We start from the raw sequence: 22,503 nt of genomic DNA on the forward strand, positions 1-22,503 counted from the left end.
GAGGGTTTGGAGGGGGTGGGGTTTTGGGAGGTTTTGAAGGGGGTGGGGTTTTGGGAGGATTTGAAGGGGGTGGGGTTTTGGGAGGTTTTGTAGGGGGGGGGGTTTGGGAGGATTTGGAGGGGGTGGGGTTTTGGGAGGTTTTGAAGGGGGTGGGGATTTGGGAGGATTTGAAAGCGGTGGGGTTTTGGGAAGTTTTGAAGGGAAGTGGTTGTGGAGGTTTTGAAGGGGGTGGGGTTTTGGGAGGATTTGGAGGGGGTGAGGTTTTGGGAGGATTTGGAGGGGGTGGGGTTTTGGGAGGTTTTGAAGGGATGTGGTTGTGGAGGTTTTGAAGGGGGTGGGGTTTTGGGAGGTTTTGAAGGGATGTGGTTGTGGAGGTTTTGAAGGGGGTGGGGTTTTGGGAGGTTTTGAAGGGATGTGGTTTGGGAGGATTTGAAGGGGGTGGGGTTTTGGGAGGATTTGAAGGCGGTGGGGTTTTGGGAGGGTTTGAAGGGATGTGGTTGGGGAGGTTTTGAAGGGGGTGGGGTTTTGGGAGGTTTTGAAGGGGGTGGGGTTTTGGGAGGTTTTGAAGGGGGTGGGGTTTTGGGAGGTTTTGAAGGGATGTGGTTGGAGAAGTTTTGAAGGGGGTGGGGGTTTTGGGAGGATTTGAAGGCGGTGGGGTTTTGGGAGGTTTTGAAGGGATGTGGTTGGGGAGGCTTTGAAGGGGGTGGGGTTTTGGGAGGTTTAGAAGGGGGTGGGTTTTGGGAGGATTTGGAGGGATCTGGTTGGGGAGGATTTGAAGGGGTGGGGTTTTGGAGGTTTTGAAGGAGGTGGGGTTTTGGGAGGCTTTGGAGGGGGTGGGGTTTTGGGAGGATTTGGCGGGGGTGGGGCTTTCGGAGGATTTGGCGGGGGTGGGGTTTTGGGAGGATTTGGAGGGGGTGTGGTTTTGGGAGGTTTGGAGGGGGTGGGGTTTTGGGAGGTTTTGAAGGGGGTGGGATTTTGGGAGGTTTTGAAGGGGGTGGGATTTTGGGAGGTTTTGAGGGGGGTGGGGTTTTGGGACGTTTTGAAGGTGGTGGGGTTTGGGAGGTTTTGAGGGGAGTGGGGTTTTGGGAGGATTTGAAGGGGGTGGGGTTTTGGGAGGTTTTGAAGGGGGTGGGATTTTGGGAGGTTTTGAAGGTGGTGGGGTTTTGGGAGGTTTTGAGGGGGGTGGGGTTTTGGGAGGGTTTTGAAGGTGGTGGGGTTTTGGGAGGTTTTGAGGGGAGTGGGGTTTTGGGAGGATTTGAAGGGGGTGGGGTTTTGGGAGGATTTGAAGGGATGTGGTTGGGGAGCATTTGAAGGGACGTGGTTTGGGAGGGTTTGAAGGGGGTGGGGTTTTTGGAGGTTTTGAAGGCGTTGGGGTGGGGTTTTGAAGGGGGTGGGGTTTTGGGAGGTTTTGATTGCGGTGGGGTTTTGGGAGGTTTTGAAGGGGGTGGGGTTTTGGGAGGTTTTGAAGGGATGTGGTTTTGGGACGTTTTGAAGGGGGTGGGGTTTTGGGAGGTTTTGAAGGGATGTGGTTGTGGAGGTTTTGAAGTGGGTGGGGTTTTGGGAGGCTTTGAAGGGGGTGGGGTTTTGGGAGGCTTTGAAGTGGGTGGGGTTTTGGGAGGCTTTGAAGTGGGTGGGGTTTTGGGAGGTTTTGAAGGGGGTGGGGTTTTGGGAGGTTTGAAGGGGTTGGGGTTTTGGGAGGATTTGAAGGGGGTGGGGTTTTGGGAGGTTTTGAAGTGGGTGGGGTTTTGGGAGGTTTTGAAGTGGGTGGGGTTTTAGGAGGTTTTGAAGGGGGTGGGGTTTTGGGAGGTTTTGAAGGTGGTGGGCTTTTTTGAGGTTTTGAGGGGGGTGGGGTTTTTGGAGGATTTGGAGGATTGTGGCTGTGAGGATGTGAAGGGAGGGGTAGGGTTGGGGAGAGTTTTGAAGAGGGGAGTGGGGTTTTGGGAGGATTTGGAGGGTTGTGGCTGTGAGGATGTGAAGGGAGGGGTAGGGTTGGGGAGGGTTTCGAAGAGGAGAGTGGGGTTTTGAGAGGTTAAGAAGGGATGTGGTTGGGGAGGATTTGGAGGAGTGGGGTACCCTCCAATTATTTCGTGGACATTAAGGATCCCCACGGTGTCCTTCGAGAAGAGTCGGCGAGTTATCGCCGGCACCATGAACAAATGACAAATTCCTGTCCTAGATACTGCTGGGACAGGGGTGGCACACCTTGTGTGAGGCCTGCATCGGATCGGAAAACGTGGTGTCAAGGGACCTCCAAGTCCAAGTAGACCAGTGACCACTTGCTACCCACACTTGCTCCTGTAGGGTAGACAGCTCATGCACAGACCTCTGGGCTATCCTACCAGCCCTACAACTACAAGAGACAGAAGTAAACAATGGACAAATACATTGACTTGAGCATAATGATCCCCTCAATATTTGCTTACGTAATAAATGTCTCATTCCACAACCCGTTCTTGACCAATAAAACCACGTTCTTGACTTGACAACCACGTGACCAATAAAAGCAGGCATGACAGGTACAATGACCTGTGTAATACGTTTCACTCAAAACCCGCGTCTGACTTCGGAACATAGGCGAGTTCGAGTGCGGTTCGTAAATAGATGGGATATTGGGCAGCTTTCATCCAATCAAGTTCGCATTCTTTGTGTGCAAACCTGACTAAACGATTTTAAATTTAAAACGAATATCTTTAAGCGAGATCAAAAATAAACCCTATATTTAGAAAAACAAACAATAGTTCTAGCAGTTAGAAATTAACAGACGTTAAAAAAAAAAATGAAGCTTCGGAAAAAGGAAGAATGAATAATGAATGAGTCATGATATTTTCGTCGTTCAGCGCACAGGAGTTTTCTCTCAGCGCGGTCAGCTTATGCAGAAGGACTTGTGAAGCCAAATGTTTTTAGCAATTCTTCTTCTGCACAGGTTCGGTCGTCGTCGTACTTCACTGTTTGTCACGAGAACCAGGTTTGAGTGAAACTCGCAGCGAACTTCTTTCCTATTGTGCGCTTCCTGCACGTTAGCACGTAGGCCGCAAACCGGCGATCTGTGATTGGCTGTCGGGCGTCGTATTGGTGAAGAAGAAACCTGTGAAACAGTTCGTCGGTTTTGGAGATACACCGCTCCGTCTTATTGTTCGAGGCGAATAATCTGTAAGTTTGTTTCTCTTTAAATATTTATATTTTTAATTAGGCTTTCACTTTACTTGTTGTTATGCAGTTCATGACCGATTTATTTGCAATTTTTATTTCCGTTTATGAAAGTTTATATTGAAGGAGCTGTGCTCCAACGCGAGTCGGAAGGATTGACGCGACCAAAGACGGAAATTCGTCCGAGTTGCTTTATTGCACGTATCAAACTCGGGTACTCTGAAAAGCCCGTTTATCGGGCAGCAATATATATACACGTTATGCCGGAGCGTTTGCCCGGGAAAAGCCAGACCGGGCATGCCCGGGTGTCAAGGGCGAGCTCTGGAAAGGCTAGAGCGGGCATGCCCGGGTGTCCTGGGCGAGCCCTGGAAAGGCGAGGCTGGGCGTGCCCGGGCGTCCTGGGTGAGTCCTGGAAAGGCGAGAGCGGGCAACCGGGCATGCCCGGGCGTCCTGGGCGAGCCCTGGAAAGGCGAGGCTGGGCGTGCCCGGGCGTCCTGGGCGAGCCCTGGAAAGGCGAGAGCGGGCATGCCCGGGCGTCCTGGGTGAGCCCTGGAAAGACGAGAGCGGGCATGCCCGGGCGTCCTGGGCGAGCCCTGGAAAGGCGAGAGCGGGCATGCCCGGGTGTCCTGGGCGAGCCCTGGAAAGACGAGTCTGGGCATGCCCGGGAAAGACGAGACCGGGCATGCCCGGGAGGCTCGGGCGAGCCCGGGAACAGCGAGTCCGGGCATGCCCAGGAGAGGCGCGTCTGGGCCTGTCCGGGTGGCCTGGACGAGCCCGGCATGGTGATTGCTCCCTGGCCGCGTCCTTGGTAATGATAGGTGCAAGGCGATTGTGTACACCCACCGGTAACCGCTACACACGCCCCTCCAGAATCGACTTGCACCGGCAGGGTCAATTTAAGGGGGGTCCTGATGACCCGGCCGAAGCGACCCCTGGAGGGTCGTGGGGGGGGGGGGGGGGGGGGTCCGATGTGGTGGTGGGTGGTCGAGCGGGGGGAACTGTGGACGGGGGGCGGCCTCGTCGCGGAGGAAGGGCCAACCGTGGTGGTTGGTCGACGTCCACGTGCGCCGGCTTGAGGCGGTCCACTGAAATCCGGTCCGCCCGGCCGCCGAAGTCAATGACGAATGACTTGTCGTCCCGTCGCAGGACCCAGAAGGGCCCGTCGTATGGCGGCCGGAGTGGCCCCCGGTGTGCGTCCTGACGCACAAAGACGTACTCCGCTGTGCGAAGCGCTGGGGGGACGTAGGACTGGGGGCCACCGTGGCGGGACGTTGGCACGGGGGCAAATCATCGGGCGGCCTCCTGGAGGTCCGAGCGCTGGCAAGCTGCGGACCAGGGTCTGGTAGCGTCGGGCACGAACTCGCCCGGGACGCGGAGCGGCTGGCCGTAGACGAGCTCGGCGGTGGACGCCTGGAGATCCTCCTTGGGGGGCCATGCGGAGGCCCAAAAGGACCCACGGCAGCCGGTTGGCCCAACTGTTGTCCTGAAGGCCGGCCATGAGCGCGGCCTTCATGGAGCGGTGAAAACGCTTGCACAACCCATTGGCTTGGGGGTGGTAGGCCGTGGTACGGTGGAGCTGGACTCCCAGGTTGCGGGCGACCGCGCCCCACAGCTCGGAGGTGAACTGCGGACCGCGGTCCGAAGAGATGTCTGCCGGTGCGCCGAAACGGGCGACCCAGGTGGCGATGAAAGCCTGTGCCAAGTCGGCGGTGGTGGTGGAAATGAGGGGAACGGCCTCCGGCCACCTGGTGGTCCTGTCCACCATGGTGAGCAGGTGTGTGAAACCCCGCGAAGGGGGAAGGGGGCCAACCAGGTCCACGTTGACGTGGTCGAAACGCCGTTCTGGCACGGTGAAAGGTGCCAGCGGGGCCTGGGTGTGGCGGTGGACCTTGGCCCGCTGGCAGGCCGTGCAGACGTTGGCCCAGTCGCGGACGTCCCATCGAAGGCCGTGCCAGACGAAACGCGCCGACACCAGCTTCTGAGAAGCTTTCCGGCCCGGGTGAGAAAGACCGTGGATGGAGGCGAAGATGCGGCGCTGCCAGGTAACGGGCACGATGGGGCGAGGCTGGCCTTGGGAGACGTCGCAGAGCAGGACAGTGTCCGCGAAGGGGATGTCGGCCAGGCGGAGGCCCGTGTCCGCCGCCCGGAGGGCCTGCACCGCGGTGTCGGTGGTTTGGTCGGCCGCCATGAGCGCGAAGTCCACGCCGAGGTGGACCGCGTTCGCGCTGGCCCGAGAAAGACAGTCGGCCACGGCGTTGTCTTTGCCGGCGACGTGCCGGATGTCTGTGGTAAATTCCGACACGGCAGAGAGGTGGCGCTGCTGGCGGGCCGACCACGGCTCCGTGACTTTGGCCATTGCGTAAACCAATGGCTTGTGGTCGACGAAAGCCGTGAACGGGCGGCCCTCCAGGAGGTGGCGGAAATGGCGAACGGCCAGGAACAGACCGAGGAGCTCGCGGTCAAACGTGCTGTATTTTAACTCGTTCGGCCGGAGTTGCCGGCTGAAAAAAGCGAGTGGCTGCCAAACCCCGTTCACCCATTGTTCATGGACGGCGCCCACCGCGTAGTTGGAGGCGTCCGTAGTGAGGGCGATGGGAGCGTTGAGCACCGGGTGAGCCAGCAGCGTTGCGTTGGCGAGGGCCCGCTTCACGCTCGTGAATGCCGCGTCCATGGCCGCGGACCAGACGATGTCATGTTGGCCGGCTTGCCCCGGAGGGCTTCCTAAAGGGGCCGCATGAGCTGAGCAGCGTGGGGCACGAATCGGTGATAAAAATGCACCATGCCGAAGAACTCTTGCAGGGCCTTGATGGAGCGGGGACGCGGGAACTTGGTGATGGCCTCGACCTTGGTCAGCAGCGGCACGGCCCCGGTCTTGGTGATGCGGTGACCCAAAAAGTCAACGGTCGTCGTGCCGAAGTGGCATTTGGCCGAGTTGACAATTAAGCCGTGCTCGCTGAGGCGTCCGAACAGCGTTCGGAGGTGGAGGAGGTGCTCGGCTCGGGACGTGCTGGCGACGAGGATGTCGTCCAGATAGACGAAAAGAAATGGCAGGTCGCGCAGCACGCCGTCCATCAAGCGTTGGAACGCCTGGGCCGCGTTCTTGAGGCCAAACGGCATCCTCAAAAATTCGAACAGGCCGAACGGCATGATGACGGCCGTCTTTGGGACGTCGGCCGGCCTGACAGCTACCTGGTGGTATCCCTGTATCAGGTCAATTTTTTAAAAAATAACCCGTCCCGCCAAACGGGCGGAAAAGTCTTGGATGTGCGGGATCGGATACCTGTCGGGGGTGGTAGTGTCGTTGAGGCGGCGGTAGTTGCCACACAGGCGCCATCCGCCCCCCGGCTTTGGCACGATGTGCAGTGGTGAGGCCCACGCGCTATCGGAGCGCCGCACGATGCCGAGGCGCTCCAACGCGTCGAACTCGGCTTTGGCCACGGCGAGCTTGGCCGGGTCGAGGCGGCGGGCTCTGGCGTTGACCGGCGGGCCCGTAGTGGGTATGTGGTGCTCGATCCTCCCATGTCGCACTGCGACGGCCGAAAACGTCGGCCGCGTGAGGGCCGGGAATTGCGCGAGCAGGCGAGCGAACTCGCTCGCCGTCGGGAGGTCGCATGCCAGTTCGGTCGGCGCGGAGCTGCTCATCGTACATGCCAGGGAGCTGAAGGTCTCGGCGTTGACAAGGCGACGCCGTTTGACGTCGACCAGCAGCCCGTGTGCGCAGAGGAAGTCGGCGCCCAGCAAAGCCATGGGGACGCTTGCGGTCACAAAGGTCCACTGAAAGCGCTGGCTGCCGAAGCAGAGGGTGACGTTGCGCGGGCCAAAGGTGCGTATGGCCGATCCATTAGCAGCGACCAAGGAGGGGCCGCAAACGGCGTTCTGCCTGTCCTGCTCGGAGGCGGGTATGACGCTCAGTTGGGCGCCGGTGTCACAAAGGAAACGCCGCCCGGACGCTTTGTCCTTAATAAAAAGCAAGTTGCCCGAGTGGCCGGCGCTCATGGCTGGTAATGAACGCCGGCCCGGCCGTTTCCCGACTTGCCGAAAGTGCACGGGGGTCGGCATGTCCGAGCCTTGTGTCCGAACCTGGCGTGGTAATGACACCACACCTGGTCAGGTGGAGGCCCCGGCCGTCGTGTTGGAAGCGGTCGGCGCGGCGTGGCGGCCGCCAGTTGCACCGGCAGTTCGGCCTCCACCCGCGCAGGGCGCTCGGGCGTCATGGGCGTCGCCTCGGACGGCGGCGGGCTCCAGGTAGCCGCTCCGATGTGCTGGCCTGCCGAGGATATCTTGTCGGCTTCCCTGGCGAGGGCGCGGGGATCCGTGATCGACGTGCCTGCCAGGGCGAGGCGTACCTGGTTAGGCAGCTCGTGGAGGAACAGCTCTCGGAACAGAAAATCCGGAGAGTGCTCGCTGAGCAATGAGAGCATGTAGTCCATTCGCTCGGACGGGCGCGTTTCGCCGAGCTCGGGCAGGTCGAGCAGGCGTCATGTGCGTTCTGCCGGTGAGAGGGCGAAAGCGTCGAGGAGGAGCGTCTTGATCGCGCCATACTTGTCAGTGGCTGGCGGGCGCTCGAGGAGGCTCAGGGCGCGGGCCGCGGTGGTGGAGCCAAGCGCTGCTACCACGTGGTGGAAGCGGGTGTCGTCGGCGGTGATGCCTCGCAGGGCGAACTGGGAGTCCGCCTGGGCGAACCAAACAGCCGCGTGAGCCTCCCAGAAGGTAGGCAGTTTAAGGGCAACTGCCGTGTCCATGTTCGGGGTCACCAATGAAGGAGCTGTGCTCCAACGCGAGTCGGAAGGATTGACGCGACCAAAGACGGAAATTCGTCCCAGTTGCTTTATTGCGCGTATCAAACTCGGGTACTCTGAAAAGCCCGTTTATCTGGCAGCAATATATATACACATTATGCCGGAGCGTTTGCCCGGGAAAAGCCAGACCGGGCATGCCCGGGCGTCAAGGGCGAGTCCTGGAAAGGCGAGTCTGGACCTGCCCGGGCATCCTGGGCGAGCCCTGGAAAGGCGAGGGCGGGCATGCCCGGGCGTCCTGGGCGAGCCCTGGAAAGGCGAGAGCGGGCATGCCCGGGCGTCCTGGGCGAGCCCTGGAAAGGCGAGAGCGGGCATGCCCGGGCGTCCTGGGCGAGCCCTGGAAAGGCGAGAGCGGGCATGCCCGGGTGTCCTGGGCGAGCCCTGGAAAGACGAGTCTGGGCATGCCCGGGAAAGACGAGACCGGGCGTGCCCGGGAGGCTCGGGCGAGCCCGGGAACAGCGAGTCCGGGCATGCCCGGGAGAGGCGCGTCTGGGCCTGTCCGGGCGGACTGGACGAGCCCGGCATGGTGATTGCTCCCTGGCCACGTCCTTGGTAGGTGCAAGGCGATTGTGTACACCCAGCGGTAACCGCTACAATATTAATAATTTATTTTACACTAATTTAAACATTTCGATGATCATTTGTAGCTTTGATGGACCACGTGTTCTGCAAATGTTAAACAAAACGAATCCACGTGAATTGATTCTACAATGTTTGGGGTCATAATTGGATTTTTATATTTCTCAAGCATTGTGTGGTAATTGCGTACGTAATAAAGTGATGGCGCCTAAATTACATTTCCTGTCTCTCTTAATCTTGGAATCTGATTCATTATTAACAGAGCTGACAGGAAAATCCAACACGTAATATTGACTATTGTAGACATATAATTGGGTGTTGGTGTTGGGCCCTGGTGTTGGGCTAGCGGCTAGGGTGCCAGCTTAGGATCCGAGGATCCTGGGTTCGAATCCCGGTCGATCGCTGAATTAACGCCAGGGTGGTTGACTCAGCCTGTCATCCTTCTGAGGTCGGCTAATTGAGTACCAGTTCACTGGTAATTCCCTGTTTGTCGTAAAAAGGCGACAAAAAGGGTTGGCGGCAGGAAGGGCATCCGGCTGTAAAACATTGCTTCAAAAAAAAAGGGGACCAAAAAAAAAAAACAACAACGACGGTCCCCGAAAAAGGCCAACCCCCGCTTGCGGGGAAAAATGGCCTCTAAAGGTAGACATATAATTGGGGTTTCCTCTTTGATAACTAACCTTTAGGAATGATTCTCCCTTGTTAAATCTGAGCTCCTCTCCCGTGTTAAATCTGAGCCCCTCTCCCTTGTTAAATCTGAGCCCCTCTCCCTTCTTAAATCTGATCTCCTCTCCCTTCTTAAATCTGAGCCCCTCTCCCTTGTTAAATCTGAGCCCCTCTCCCTTGTTAAATCTGAGCCCCTCTCCCTTGTTAAATCTGAGCCCCTCTCCCTTGTTAAATCTGAGCCCCTCTCCCTTGTTAAATCTGAGCCCCTCTCCCTTGTTAAATCTGAGCCCCTCTCCCTTGTTAAATCTGAGCCCCTCTCCCTTGTTAAATCTGAGCCCCTCTCCCTTGTTAAATCTGAGCCCCTCTCCCTTGTTAAATCTGAGCCCCTCTCCCTTGTTAAATCTGAGCCCCTCTCCCTTGATAAATCTGAGCCCCTCTCCCTTGATAAATCTGAGCCCCTCTCTCTTGTTAAATCTGATCTCCTCTTCTTTGTTAAATCTGAGCCCCTCTCCCTTGTTAAATCTGAGCTCCTCTCCCTTGTTAAATCTGAGCCCCTCTCCCTTGTTAAATCTGAGCTCCTCTCCCTTGATAAATCTGAGCCCCTCTCCCTTGTTAACTCTGATCTCCTCTTCCTTGTTAAATCTGAGCCCCTCTTCCTTGTTAAATCTGAGCCCCTCTCCCTTGTTAAATCTGAGCCCCTCTTCCTTGTTAAATCTGAGCCCCTCTTCCTTGTTAAATCTGAGCCCCTCTTCCTTGTTAAATCTGAGGCCCTCTTCCTTGTTAAATCTGAGCCCCTCTTCCTTGTTAAATCTGAGCCCCTCTTCCTTGTTAAATCTGAGCCCCTCTTCCTTGTTAAATCTGAGCCCCTCTCCCTTATTAAATCTGAGCCCCTCTCCCTTGTTAAATCTGAGCCCCTCTCCCTTGTTAAATCTGAGCCCCTCTCCCTTGTTAAATCTGAGCCCCTCTTCCTTGTTAAATCTGAGCCCCTCTTCCTTGTTAAATCTGAGCCCCTCTTCCTTGTTAAATCTGAGCCCCTCTTCCTTGTTAAATCTGAGCCCCTCTTCCTTGTTAAATCTGAGCCCCTCTTCCTTGTTAAATCTGAGCCCCTCTTCCTTGTTAAATCTGAGCCCCTCTCCCTTGTTAAATCTGAGCTCCTCTTCCTTGTTAAATCTGAGCCCCTCTCCCTTGTTAAATCTGAGCTCCTCTTCCTTGTTAAATCTGAGCCCCTCTCCCTTGTTAAATCTGAGCTCCTCTCCCTTGTTAAATCTGAGCTCCTCTCCCTTGTTAAATCTGAGCCCCTCTTCCTTGTTAAATCTGATCTCCTCTCCCTTGTTAAATCTGAGCTCCTCTCCCTTGTTAAATCTGAGCCCCTCTTCCTTGTTAAATCTGAGCCCCTCTCCCTTGTTAAATCTGAGCTCCTCTCCCTTGTTAAATCTGAGCCCCTCTCCCTTGTTAAATCTGAGCTCCTCTCCCTTGTTAAATCTGAGCCCCTCTCCCTTGTTAAATCTGAGCCCCTCTCCCTTGTTAAATCTGAGCCCCTCTCCCTTGTTAAATCTGAGCCCCTCTCCCTTGTTAAATCTGAGCCCCTCTTCCTTGTTAAATCTGAGCCCCTCTTCCTTGTTAAATCTGAGCCCCTCTCCCTTGTTAAATCTGAGCCCCTCTCCCTTGTTAAATCTGAGCTCCTCTCCCTTGTTAAATCTGAGCCCCTCTCCCTTGTTAAATCTGAGCTCCTCTCCCTTGTTAAATCTGAGCTCCTCTCCCTTGTTAAATCTGAGCTCCTCTTCCTTGTTAAATCTGAGCCTCTCTCCTTGTTAAAGCTGAACGCCTCCTTAAATCTGAGCCCCTCTTCCTTGTTAAATCTGAACCCCTCGTTAAATCTGAGCCCCTCTTCCTTGTTAAAGCTGAGCTTATCTCAGCCTTCAAGGCCTTTGTTGGTCTGTCGCCTATAGATTCATGGAGTATTGCTCTCCCTTTTGGAATGGAGCTCCAGCATCACAGCTGTCTCTCCTGAATTCTTTGGACAACCTCCTTCTTTTGAAATTCCAAAAATCCAAGCTTCTTTCTCTTCTTCACTTTTCTTGTTGCTTCCTTCTGCTTGTGAAACTTCCTCACTCATTCTGTTCAATCCCACGCTTCCCTCAAGGCTTTAAATTGGCCGCATTCACAACCTCAGGTCATCCATTCATCCTTCCATCCCTATCTGTAAAAATTTTTTGTCTCTCTCCTGTTTAACTCATTATTTGTTCTTACATATCTCCCTATATTTGCCGGTTGATATTGTTATGTCGATGTGGTAGAGCAATATGTAGAGCAGATAGAGCTGAGTAGGTAACATGCTTCGAGGTGTCTCGGTTAGGAAAACTACCGTGTGATAAGTTCATGTGTCGGCGTTTTGTCGGGTAAGGAGTATACTTGTGAATCTACCAGGGGGTTCGTGTGTTAAGTAGAGTTATGGATTAAAGAGTAGCGCCCCTGTGTGTCCTCACCTGGTTAGCCAAACCTTTGTCTCTTTTGGCACTGCAGACCACATAGACATTCCGACAGGACCCTTAGCGCAACACTAAGTAACGCCCTCGCCCCTGAGATGACTTAGGAAGAAACCAGGCCAGGACACCGCCGCATGGCCGCCACCATTTACACCTCCGACAGGCCTATCCACCTCGAATAGCACGCGCTATGACACCAGGAGCAGGGAGTGGGAGTGATGCAGTGGGCGTGCACCTGGGCGAGTCGGTGGAGGACACTGATTGGATGGCAGCGTGCCAAGGCTGACGTCACTAAGAAGGTGATATTAGCGAGCGCCGAACACCCTTTAGACTGCAGGGGTTCTTAACCTTTCTAGTGTCGTGCCCCCTTTAGCAATTGTTGCTCGTCTCCACGCCCCCCTCCACCTACATCTGACGAAGCCGCTCGTTGGGGAGAGCGTGAGAGGGGTTTCCCCTCTCGTCTGGGGGGTCCCCCCAGGAAATTTTTGAATTCTAGGTGCTCTGTGGTGCATTCTGAGGGGTTTGTTCGTTGATATTGAAGCCAGCCAGGGCTGGGCCCTGGGCCCTGGCTATTGACGTAGATTCTGTTAACAGCCAGGGCCCTAAGCATGGCAGCCAGGGCCGGGCCCTAGCGGGCCCTGGCTTATTTCAAACACTGGATCTGGTACCCCTGAACAGATAATGTTCTTTCAAAATAACAAAGGAGAGATTACAAACCTCGTTTTATTGCATCAAAATGCAAACAAGCTCAAGGCACGGATCGATGAAAGGAAAGGGTAACTACACAAAACACGTTTGTTGAAATGTCACGTCAAAGGACGCTAAATCAATGAAACAACAATTTAGTCACTAAAGAAGCAATGCCAAAAATCTCACTAAATTTTAGTGAGATGGTTGGCACTGCTTCTTAGCTATCAGATCCGGAATTCGTGGTCGCGTGCCAGAGAGAGCACAGCGCAGATCTCCTTCAACGTTCAACTTGCTTCTGTATTTGGTCTTGACAGCGACCAGCGCGGAGAATGCAGCCTCGCAGAGATACGTGGATCCGAACATCGTCAGAATCCGGACAGCTTGAAGCGAGATCAGAGGATAAACAGGAAGATACTTGACCCAGAATGTCTCCAGGTCCAGAATTTCAAAGTCATCCTCAGCCGAGGAGTTGAACGTCAGCTCCAGAAACTCCTCCTGGACCTCGTCCGAAACATCAGCTACGTCGCATTGGAATGGGTTTCTGATGAATTTCCAGGTCTTTCGCTCTTCGTCCAAGTCAGGAAAGTAGCGGATGAAATCCGCTTTGAGTTCAGTCAGATGATCGATGATTTGGTTATTTAACTTTGAATCGAGAAGGCCGTCCGGAACGGCAGAGTCCAAGTTTGGGAAACAAGCTATGTTTCCGGCCTCCATTCGGCATTTCCAGAGGTCGAGTTTAGCCATGAAGGCTCGAATGGCGTCGTATTGCGTGATAATGTTTATGTGCTTCCCTTGCAGTTTTTGGTTGATACCGTTGAGTGCTTCGAAGATGTCTACGAGGTAAGCTAGAGACAGTTGACATTCTCGGGACTGGAACATTTTGTAGAGATCCGCCTTCCGCTGCACGTCTAGGAATGTTGCGACTTCTTCCCTCAGCTCGTAGACTCGCCCCAACATGTTTCCCTTCGAAAGCCAATGCACGTTTGTGTGGAAAAGCAAGGCTTGATGATCGCAGTCCAAGTCCTTGCACAGCTGTTTGAACAGGCGACTGTTTAAGGCTCCACCTTTGATAAAGTTGACTACCTTGATAGCCAGGTTCAGGAAATCCCTCATTTCAGCGGGCAGGGTCTTAGATGCTAAGGACTCACGATGGATAACGCAGTGTGTACCAATAGCAGAGGGACTCTTTTGTTTCACCTTCGTAACGAAACCCGAACGCGAGCCAAGCATGGCCGGAGCTCCGTCTGTGCAAACACCTACCAACACGTCCCATGAAAGTCGATGTTCTTCGAAGAACTTCGATACCACTTCAAAGACATCCGCTGCTGTCGTGTAAGTTTCCAGGGGATGACAAAATAGCATTTCCTCCTTCACGCTGTCGCCTAATATGAAACGAGCATACATGAGCAGCTGAGAACACTGAGCCACGTCTGTCGTTTCGTCGCATTGGATGGCAAAGACAGGCGAGGCCCTTATCTGGTCAGTCACTTGTTCTTTGATGTCCTGAGACATTTCATCGATCCGTCCCTTGATGGTATCGTTCGACAGGGAGATAGCCGAGAGTTTGTTTGCACTATCCTTCCCCAGGATGAGCTCTGCCGCTCGCAGTAGACTCGGTTTAATGAGAGTCTCTCCGATTGTATGGCTCTTCTTGTTCTTTGCTACTAGCAGGGCAATCTCGTAGGACGCCTCAACGATCTTTGACGTCTGTTGCCGAAATGTCCCACTGCTGTCCAACTTAGCTCGCTTCAAGGCTTCCCTTTTCGCCACAAAGAATGCCTGTGATTTGTCTGCTAGTTCAGGATGGGTTGTCCTCAAGTGGCGTTCCAAACATGTTGGCTGCATGGCATCATTGCTCAGAGTCTTGTAACATATAACGCACTGAGGAACCTCTGCGTCACCCTTTTGAAGTGCCACAAATCCGAACTTGATGTACTCGTCTTGGTATTTCCTCTTTTTCGCACTCATTGCCATTGACTTCGATTCCAGTTAATAATCTGTCGGAAGAAAAAAAGAAGTGTTAGTTGAGACTGAAACAAACTAGGAATTATATAAGGCGCTATCTTTTCGGTTAATTAATTTTTTTCAGTAGGGGGATTATAATTTCCGTTTGGGGTTATTTAGACGTTTATACTGCCGTCCCACGCCCCCTCTGAAAATTGCTCATGCCCCCCTTGGGGGGGCGCGCCACACAGGTTAAGAATCGCTGCTTTAGAGAGAGTTGAGTTCGCAGAGACGAGGACTTTGGTTCGAGTGAGTGAGTTGCGCAGCACAAGTTGGGTTTTGAGAAGCGAATTGGAAGGACGAGAGTGAGTGAGTTGGCCAAGTGAGATTCCTGGCCCTGGCAGTCTCTAGCGGCGCTCGGTCTTCTTCGTCTTGCCTAGCCCGAGTGGAGTTCGCTGCTTCTGACACGTTCCTTTGTTTCGCTTGGACGTCCTTTTGCTTGGCTGGTAGCGTGCAGTCGCACCTGCGTTCTCTCCGTTCCTGTCTTTTTGTGCTTCATGTGGAGATCGACCTCGTGTGGAGCCCCTGGCCTGCGTTGGACGCATGGCGCTTGGAGCGAGGCCTTGTGGAGCTCGGAGCGAGGCCTCGTGGGGCCGAACGGAGCCGTGTCGGACGGCAGCCAAGAACAGGACGACAAAGACCAGATAAGCCCGAGCTCTGCGGTTACACTTTACATGACGAGACAATTATTTTCTTTCGTATTCATATTCCCTCGTCTTGTATTTGATATCTGTGTGTGTGGGATCCCAAATTAGGACTTAGGTTTATCATCACATTTTCCTGTCCTTGCCTTTTTCCTTTAATAAACCCTTCTATTATTTTGCTGTACATACTTGAACGCAGTTTTCCGTGTGCTTTATTTAATTTGCAGCAGCATTGGAGACGCCCCGAAAACAGGTACGGCTGCAGGGCTCTCGCCACTCCCCTCCATCCCGCGCGCTTTGGTGTAGCTTTTTGGTTCCGGAGTCCGCCATTGAGTTTTCGCCTCAGGGGCTAAGGCCTTCGCGATCGGCATCCGTGACCACCGGATATTAATCAAAGATGGTCACGTGACAATATGCTCCCTTCTTTCTGTACTCTCGCCCCTGTCCATGTTTGCTCACCCCCCCTCCCCCTTGTATCCGTGTGTTTTCCCACTGCCCAACCATCAGTGCTTTACCTTATACCTTCTGTCACCTTGCTCTTTCATTACATTTTGTATATAAAAAAAACAAAAGCCAATATTTGCTTTCCCCTTAATTTACCTAACCTTATGTTTCCCACATTATCCATCAAGGTCAAAACTTGTGGAAAAGCTATTAGACTGAATGGATCAGGACATAACAGGACAAAAGGAGCAGTAAAGAGAAGAGAAGAGAAGGGAAAGGGGGGGGGGGGGGCACCATCGGTGGAGTTGAAAGACAAGATAGAGGGAGATTTGGACAAACAATGAGTGTAAGGAGGAATGGGGAGCAGAAAAGGACGCATGGGGTGGACAAGATGGATATAGAAGGACATTCAGGAGGGAAAAACTGGAAATTTGAAATGAGGATGGCATTCTGAGGAGGTTAACGACAGCAGAAAATATCATGGTTTTGGATTGTTGAGGATCTGAGATGGTGGGGACTAGCTGTCTTGAAGCCCTGGAGATGAACGAATGAGCAGCATGAAGACGAAGGTGAGCTCATTCATGAAGATGAATGAGTGAAGGTGAGCAGCAAAGCAGAGATCGAGCCATCATGCAATTAATTTGTTCTGTAATGAATATGGATTTGTGTTTATGCCCGTTTCAGGGTGCTGCATACCCCATGGAGAGCGAGTCGGACAGAGGCGGAGCGCCGGAAGCAAGTGATACCGGAGACCTTATCATGACAACACGCAAGAAGCGTTCGAGGCTGAAGCAGTTGCAGTCACTTATCCGTAAGCAAGTGGAGTTTTGGATGAGCGATGCAAACTTGCACAAAGACAGATACCTCAGAGGTTTGATGGGAGAGGAGAATGGTGAGTTCTGTGCAAATGGCGGTCATTTTACATGTAGACCTGAGGGATCGTGCAACTCGATGATGAAGTTGGCTTTGCCTGGAAAGATACTTTGCTGTTTCAGACAACATTCAGTGAGAAAATGAAGTTGGAGAAGGTGGCCTTGGTTTTTGCTTCCTTTGTGGGAGGGCTATGAGCACAAAACCAGGCAAAATGGAATACTTATTTATAGCTCACCTGGAACGTAGTTCAGATGAGCTTATGAGATGGTGTGACGTTCCTCCATCAGTCAGTCTGTAAACACTTGCAGCAGCGAAACTGCTGTGGGATTGTGACCAAGCATGGCTAAGATGATCTTTCGTGTGGTAGAACTCAAGGTTTTTCATGGCATCCTGCCCCTCCAACTACAAGAAGGTCATCTTAATGTTTGAAGGTCTGAAAATACTTGAATTTCCATCTAGTTTGGCTGCCATTTTGCATCACAGGAAAACCTTTAACAATCTTCTTCTCTCAAACCGCTTCACCAATCAATGTGAAACTTTAAGTTTGTGATCATTGATCAACTATCCCAGGTAAATCTAATCTGTTAACAATGACATCATCAGTCATGTCATTATGGCAACCATATTGGATCATAAAATAAAACCTTTTTTAAAATCTTCTTTGAAACCACTTCACTGATCGATGCAATACTTTAAATTTGTTAATTACTTCCAATGGGAAACATTATTTGTTAACAATGATGTAATCAGTCATGCGATATGGCAGCCATATTGGATCAGAAGAAAACCTTTAAATATACTCTTCTCTGAAAGCGCTTAACTGATCAATGCAAAACTTTACATATGTCATCGACTACATGCAGAAAATACAATTTCAGAACAATTGCATCATTGCATGGTCATGTGGTCTGGCAGTCATATTGGATCAAAGGAATGAATGAATGAAATGAATGATCGTTTTAAGGCCATTTGCCCCGCTGGAGCAGGGGTTGGCCTTGTGGGCCCCATGACAATCATGGTTCCCTGTTTGAGGCAATGTTTTTATGGCTGGATTCCCTTCCTGACGCCAACCCTTGGTCACGCTCTTACGATGCGCAGGGATACGGTGTACCTATTCTAAACCGGGGTACACACCGGGATCATTCATCCCAGCAAGCTGGTACTCAATTTGCCGACCTCGGAAGGATGACAGGCTGAGTCAACCCCCCTGGCGTTAATTCGGCGATCGATCGGGATTCGAACCGAGGATCCTAGGTATCCCAAGCCGGCACCCTAACCGCTAAGCCAACACCAACATATTGGATCAAAGGAAAACCTTTAAAATTAATCTTCTCTGAAACTGCTTAACTGATCAATGAATGAATGAATGAATGAATGATCACTACCTATAGGAACATTTGATTAAAAGAAGCTGATGTGAAACAATACAGCCACCAGTGGCATCATAATACAGAAAGTGGGCAAAATCTCGAAAAACATGAATTATAGACCCCTTGGAGTTTCATCTATCTATAATTCCAGTAATCTCTGTTTGTACGTTTGTACGTTTGTACGTTTGTTTGTCTGTGACCGCTGTTTCTCGACAACCACGGGTCCGATATACTTTTAACTTGCCAGGTATATTGCTGGGGACCCGAGGATGTGCCTTTTCAAGGTTTCATATTAATCGGACAATTACTTACCGAGCTATGTCCAAAAAACGATTCAACCAATCAGAGAGCAGCGAACTATCGCGTGTGCCGAACGTGGCGGACACACTCTGCCTCGGATGGCACATTTGAGAGCGTATTCATTTATTTCACGTTTGCAAACTATGTTGGCGCTATGTTGGCGTTAAACGATGTTTTAAAACTAATTAAAACCCCGGGGGGATTGTCACTGTACTCGCAAGCCGTTCGCCGTTCGCTTTGGCGTTGCGAATGGACCAAAACATTTCATGCACCAAACCATTTCATGTAAATAGAGGGGGGGATATAATTTTAGATATAGATATAGTACGGGCATGCCCTAGTATTTATCAAATCGGGCAAATGTTGACACAACCAGAAGTGACATCATCACACCCAAAGTGGGTAATATCTCGAAAACTAAGCCTCATAGACAGCAGGAAGTTGCACTACTGTGAATATCATGTCAATACTACCTGACCTAAAATGTTTATTCTAAATCCACTTCTTATTTTTACCTGATCCATCCATCACTCCACTTTTTGGCAACCAGCCAGGTGAGCAACAGGACCATTGGTTCTCTATTTTTTATATTCTACTTTGCTTCTGTTTGAGGTGGAACCTCTGTGTTTTAATGGCTGGAGATGCAAAAATAACTCGTCACAAGAGGAGAATATTTGGCCCATTACGTATCTGCTATACACACAGGTTAGCGATACAGCTCAGACGTAGTGTAACTTGCCTTTGAGCTGTCTCGTCTGGGTTCAGTTCCCAACCCAGCTATAAACTGTCATCCTGGTGCTTCACAGGAATGGTGTTGCGGCAATATGTACCCAATCGAACAGCTGGGTTTCTCATCTGCTAACATTCACTGGGAGACATTAAAGATACCGTAATGCCTTTTGAAAAGAGTAGGTCATAATGTGCTGGTGCACTTCAAAATTCCACATTTGTTCAGTGTACCAAACAGTCCACCAGTATGTCGTCATTTATTTAAGCTCTTTTTACCCACAACTGTCGCTTGCCTCCACTCACCATAGTACCTAGACGAAATGATATGGTCGCCATCTTGTTTTTCTATCACTAGTTTCCCTTCATAATGTTATGCAATTTTTGTTCCTGTATGTTATTTTAAAAATTGTAAAAAAAACATTTTGCTTTTCAATTCTTCTTTTTTTAGATATTGCAATATCGTCTCTGACTACATTCAAGAAAATGAAGGAGCTCACAACAGATATTGCATTAGTTGCAAGAGCTCTAAAATCCTCTGCGACACTCGAGGTGACTTCTTTGGCGTCTCAGCTTTCTCTCTTCTCCTCCCCTACCATATTTTCCGGTGTATTAACCCCACTTTTTCATCGGCAAAAATGGTTAAAAGTTATGGGTGCGGTTAATACATGGTCGTGGTTAATACACCGGAAAATATAGTACTTTTTACCTCCGCCACCGAAGATGGATGGAGGTTATGTTTTCACCCCTGTCTGTCTGTTTGGTTGTTTGTTTGTCTGGCTGTCTGTCTGTGAACAAGATATCTCAAAAAGTTGTGGACAGATTCGGACGAAATTTGGCAGAGATGTAGCGTATGTGACAAGGACGAAATGATTAGATTTTGGTGAAGATCCGGATCCGGCTATTAGAATTTTTAGGTGATTCTTCACCATTGGGAGATAGGGCCAAAAACGATACATAGCAGGATATCTCAAAAATTGTAGACGGATTTGGACAAAACTTGGTGGACGTGTGTGTGTGTGTGTGTGTGTGTGTGTGTGTGGGTGACGAGGACTAATCAATTAGATTTTGGTGAACATCTGAATATGGATTCAGATAAGAGTTTCATTTAATTTTTAACTGATTCTTCACCATTGAGTGAGGACTAAAACCGATACATACCACGATATCTCAAAAATTATGGACGGATTCGGACGAAACTTTGTGGACAGGTAGGGTGTGTGACAAGGACGAATCGATTAGATTTTGGTGAAGATCAGAAAATGGTTTTGGATACGATAGTTATTTAATTTTTAAGTGATTCTTCACTATTGAGAGATTGGGCGAAAAGCGATATATCACATGATATTTAAAAAAGTTATGGGCGAGTTGGTTAGGTGAGAAGAACCAACAGATTAGATTTTGGTTCAGGTCTGAATCCAGATCCGGCCTATCATTGAGATATAAAACAAACTGTTCAGCCTGGCGTAGGTATGCGCTCCACCGAGTGCAGTTCTATTTATTATGAGCGCTCACCATCCAAAGCGCTTTCCTTTTTTTTCCAAAGTGCTTTCCTTTTTTTGAGCTGTTGTTGATCGATTGCTGTGCATGTTTTCCCACCTGTCCTACCTGATGGAATCTCTAGGTTAGTCCTGATGGAAAAAGGATTCGTCGAAAAGTTCCACTGGGGCAGAAACCAGTAGACGTTGATGAGAGGACGGTGTATGTGGTACGTGTGTCAGTCAACTTCTTTGATCACATACCATGCACACACCAATATATTAATTTAATTTAACCCAAATTATTTAACAGTTAGTGCTACTTCTGAAGTCCAGGCCTGGATCAATGTTAATTTCCTTATGGGCCCGGACATTTTCCTTTGGATTTCACAAATTCAAAATTTATTGGTCACAAAGCAACCGTAATGTTCATTCTTTCGATAGTGACATCCCTCCCCTGACCACCCAGGAACTTCTCCCTCGAGGCGTGAACCATGACTGGCTGGAGCAAGTGTTTGGGGCTGTGGGACCAGTGGTGTATGTGTCGGTTCCTCGCTTCGCCTCGACCGGCGATCCAAAAGGATTTGCTTTTGTGGAGTTTTCTTCTTCCCACGATGCCCAGAGAGCTGTAAAGGTTTGCATCAATTGTTAGGCCTGCAATAAAAAGCACTTTTCATGGTTGATGACTGTTAATAATTGTGATTTTATTTTCAGGTATTGAATAATCCACCAGATGATGCTCAAAACCCTGGAATGTTTCCAAAGACGCGAAAGAAGAAACCTATTTTTGGAGAATATCACCACAAAGGTGTTTCCCTGCATTTTTTTTTTTAATCCCTAAGGAGGTAACCTTTTCTTTGGTATATTCAGTCGACGTTCGTAGAAGAGCTAGAACACAGAACGGACCAAAACGTAACAGAATGAGGAGGACATAGTGGAATGGGGTAGAAACACATCAACAGCAGGATAGAGGACAACAGTGGAGGGACGCTTGGCGGAAGAATGGGCGAGGGGACTGATGATATCAAGGGGAGAGGGAAGAGGGCACATTGGGCGAACAATTTGGATATAAGCTCAAACAAAGGAAGAACAGGAAGGGAAAAACCAGAAATGGATCAAGAAACGAAAAAGAGGGTGAGGGTGAAGAGGAGGAGGAGAAACGTAATAACCTGGAAAGGAAGTGTTGTGGGAGGGCTAACGAGGGTATAAAATATCACCAGTATGGATAGGGGGTGATCTGTGATGGTGAATAGCCATCTTGAAGCCCTGGAGGGAATAATGAGATTGAACAGATTGAAGAAGTTGGTTGGACAAATGAGTAGAGGTGAGCAGTGAGCCAGGATTTTGGGAGTTTCACCAGAAGTGGGTGACTGGCAGACAGTGTATGTATGCCCTGCAGAAACCTAAAGAAAGGAAGTGGTAGAAGACAGAGGGAATACCAACCTGTCTGTGGTGTGAGAATAACAGACCAAGAGATGCAGCTTCATCGTGGGAGATCCCAATGATTTTGAGCAACCTTGGTTTCCACAGCACCAAGAAGTACAAGGGGGGAGCACCATTGAGCTGCAGATTGGGGCTCATTAGCTGATAAAAGTTAAGATTTCCCAAGGAAAGACTTAGGTTTGCCAGGCAGTCCTCTCGGTGTGAGAATGTGAGAAATCAGTATTGAAAGACATATTCCATGTGTTTGAATGGCTTGTGATTCCATCAAATTCTGAAGAGATGGAAGAGGCTTCTGCCTGCATATCTGGAGGATTAGGATTGTCACGGCAGAAGGTGGAGTCGTCAGAAAATATATAAAAGGGATTTTCTGTGGTCATCCATGTCTTGTCATTAGGATGGTGTCTAATCATAATTTGTTTAAAGTGTTTAAATTGATTATTGACGAACTGATGCAACTGCTCACTCATAACATTGGCATCATTGCAATCGATAATATAATTATTGACCAATCTATCTGCGTAATCCATTGACCAAAACTAAGTATCGAGGAATCGCGGAAGGGCCGGAGGAAAATCTTTACCGATTTCCAAGATGGGATATGCTGACGTGGATGAAGTACGACTACCTAACGATCACGAGTTGATATGGGGGCTATGATCGTTATTCGGATTGATCGGATTATATTATTATTGCCAAGTAATGCTACTTTTATTATTGTTGTCGTTGATATTATTAGTATTAATTAATATATGCTTTTAGTTTGTTACAGTGTTATCATTATTTTTTAAATTTCTTTTGTAATTAGAATGCCATGCTGTGGAAGGTCCTATTAAGCTGCTCTATACACCTCAACATTG

At 50.6% G+C, this 22,503-nt stretch overlaps 2 protein-coding genes across 7 annotated transcripts in view; one reads left to right on the forward strand and one right to left on the reverse strand.

Moving 5' to 3' along the window:
• The first annotated feature begins 2,786 nt into the window (after window positions 1–2,786).
• Window positions 2,787–22,503, forward strand: part of LARP7 (La ribonucleoprotein 7, transcriptional regulator) — a 63,976-nt gene continuing 44,259 nt past the window's right edge. Inside the window, exons 1-6 of one of the 6 annotated variants that reach the window (XM_068117424.2) lie at window positions 2,787–3,150; window positions 16,141–16,348; window positions 19,177–19,277; window positions 20,350–20,433; window positions 20,673–20,831; window positions 20,918–21,011. In XM_068117424.2, coding sequence (XP_067973525.1) covers window positions 16,156–16,348; window positions 19,177–19,277; window positions 20,350–20,433; window positions 20,673–20,831; window positions 20,918–21,011 — 631 coding nt within the window. In that variant the 5' untranslated portion in view covers window positions 2,787–3,150; window positions 16,141–16,155. Of the gene's footprint in view, window positions 3,151–16,140; window positions 16,349–19,176; window positions 19,278–20,349; window positions 20,434–20,672; window positions 20,838–20,917; window positions 21,012–22,503 lie in introns of all 6 variants that reach the window. The other 5 variants (XM_068117423.2, XM_078777840.1, XM_078777841.1 and 2 more) reach the window with 5 other exon arrangements.
• On the reverse strand, window positions 12,557–14,332 carry LOC137427729 (protein FAM200C-like). The gene has a single exon (XM_068117421.2). The coding sequence runs from the start codon at window positions 14,330–14,332 to the stop codon at window positions 12,557–12,559; it is 1,776 nt and encodes a 591-aa protein (XP_067973522.2).

Source organism: Myxine glutinosa, chromosome 5 (genome assembly GCF_964187855.1).
Source record: "Myxine glutinosa chromosome 5, kmMyxGlut1.1, whole genome shotgun sequence".
In the NCBI taxonomy this organism is placed as follows: domain Eukaryota; kingdom Metazoa; phylum Chordata; class Myxini; order Myxiniformes; family Myxinidae; genus Myxine; species Myxine glutinosa.

Bases quoted from the DNA above. Each gene is read 5' to 3' on its own strand.
- LOC137427729 (XM_068117421.2), bottom strand. From the start codon at position 14,332: ATGAGTGCGAAAAAGAGGAAATACCAAGACGAGTACATCAAGTTCGGA.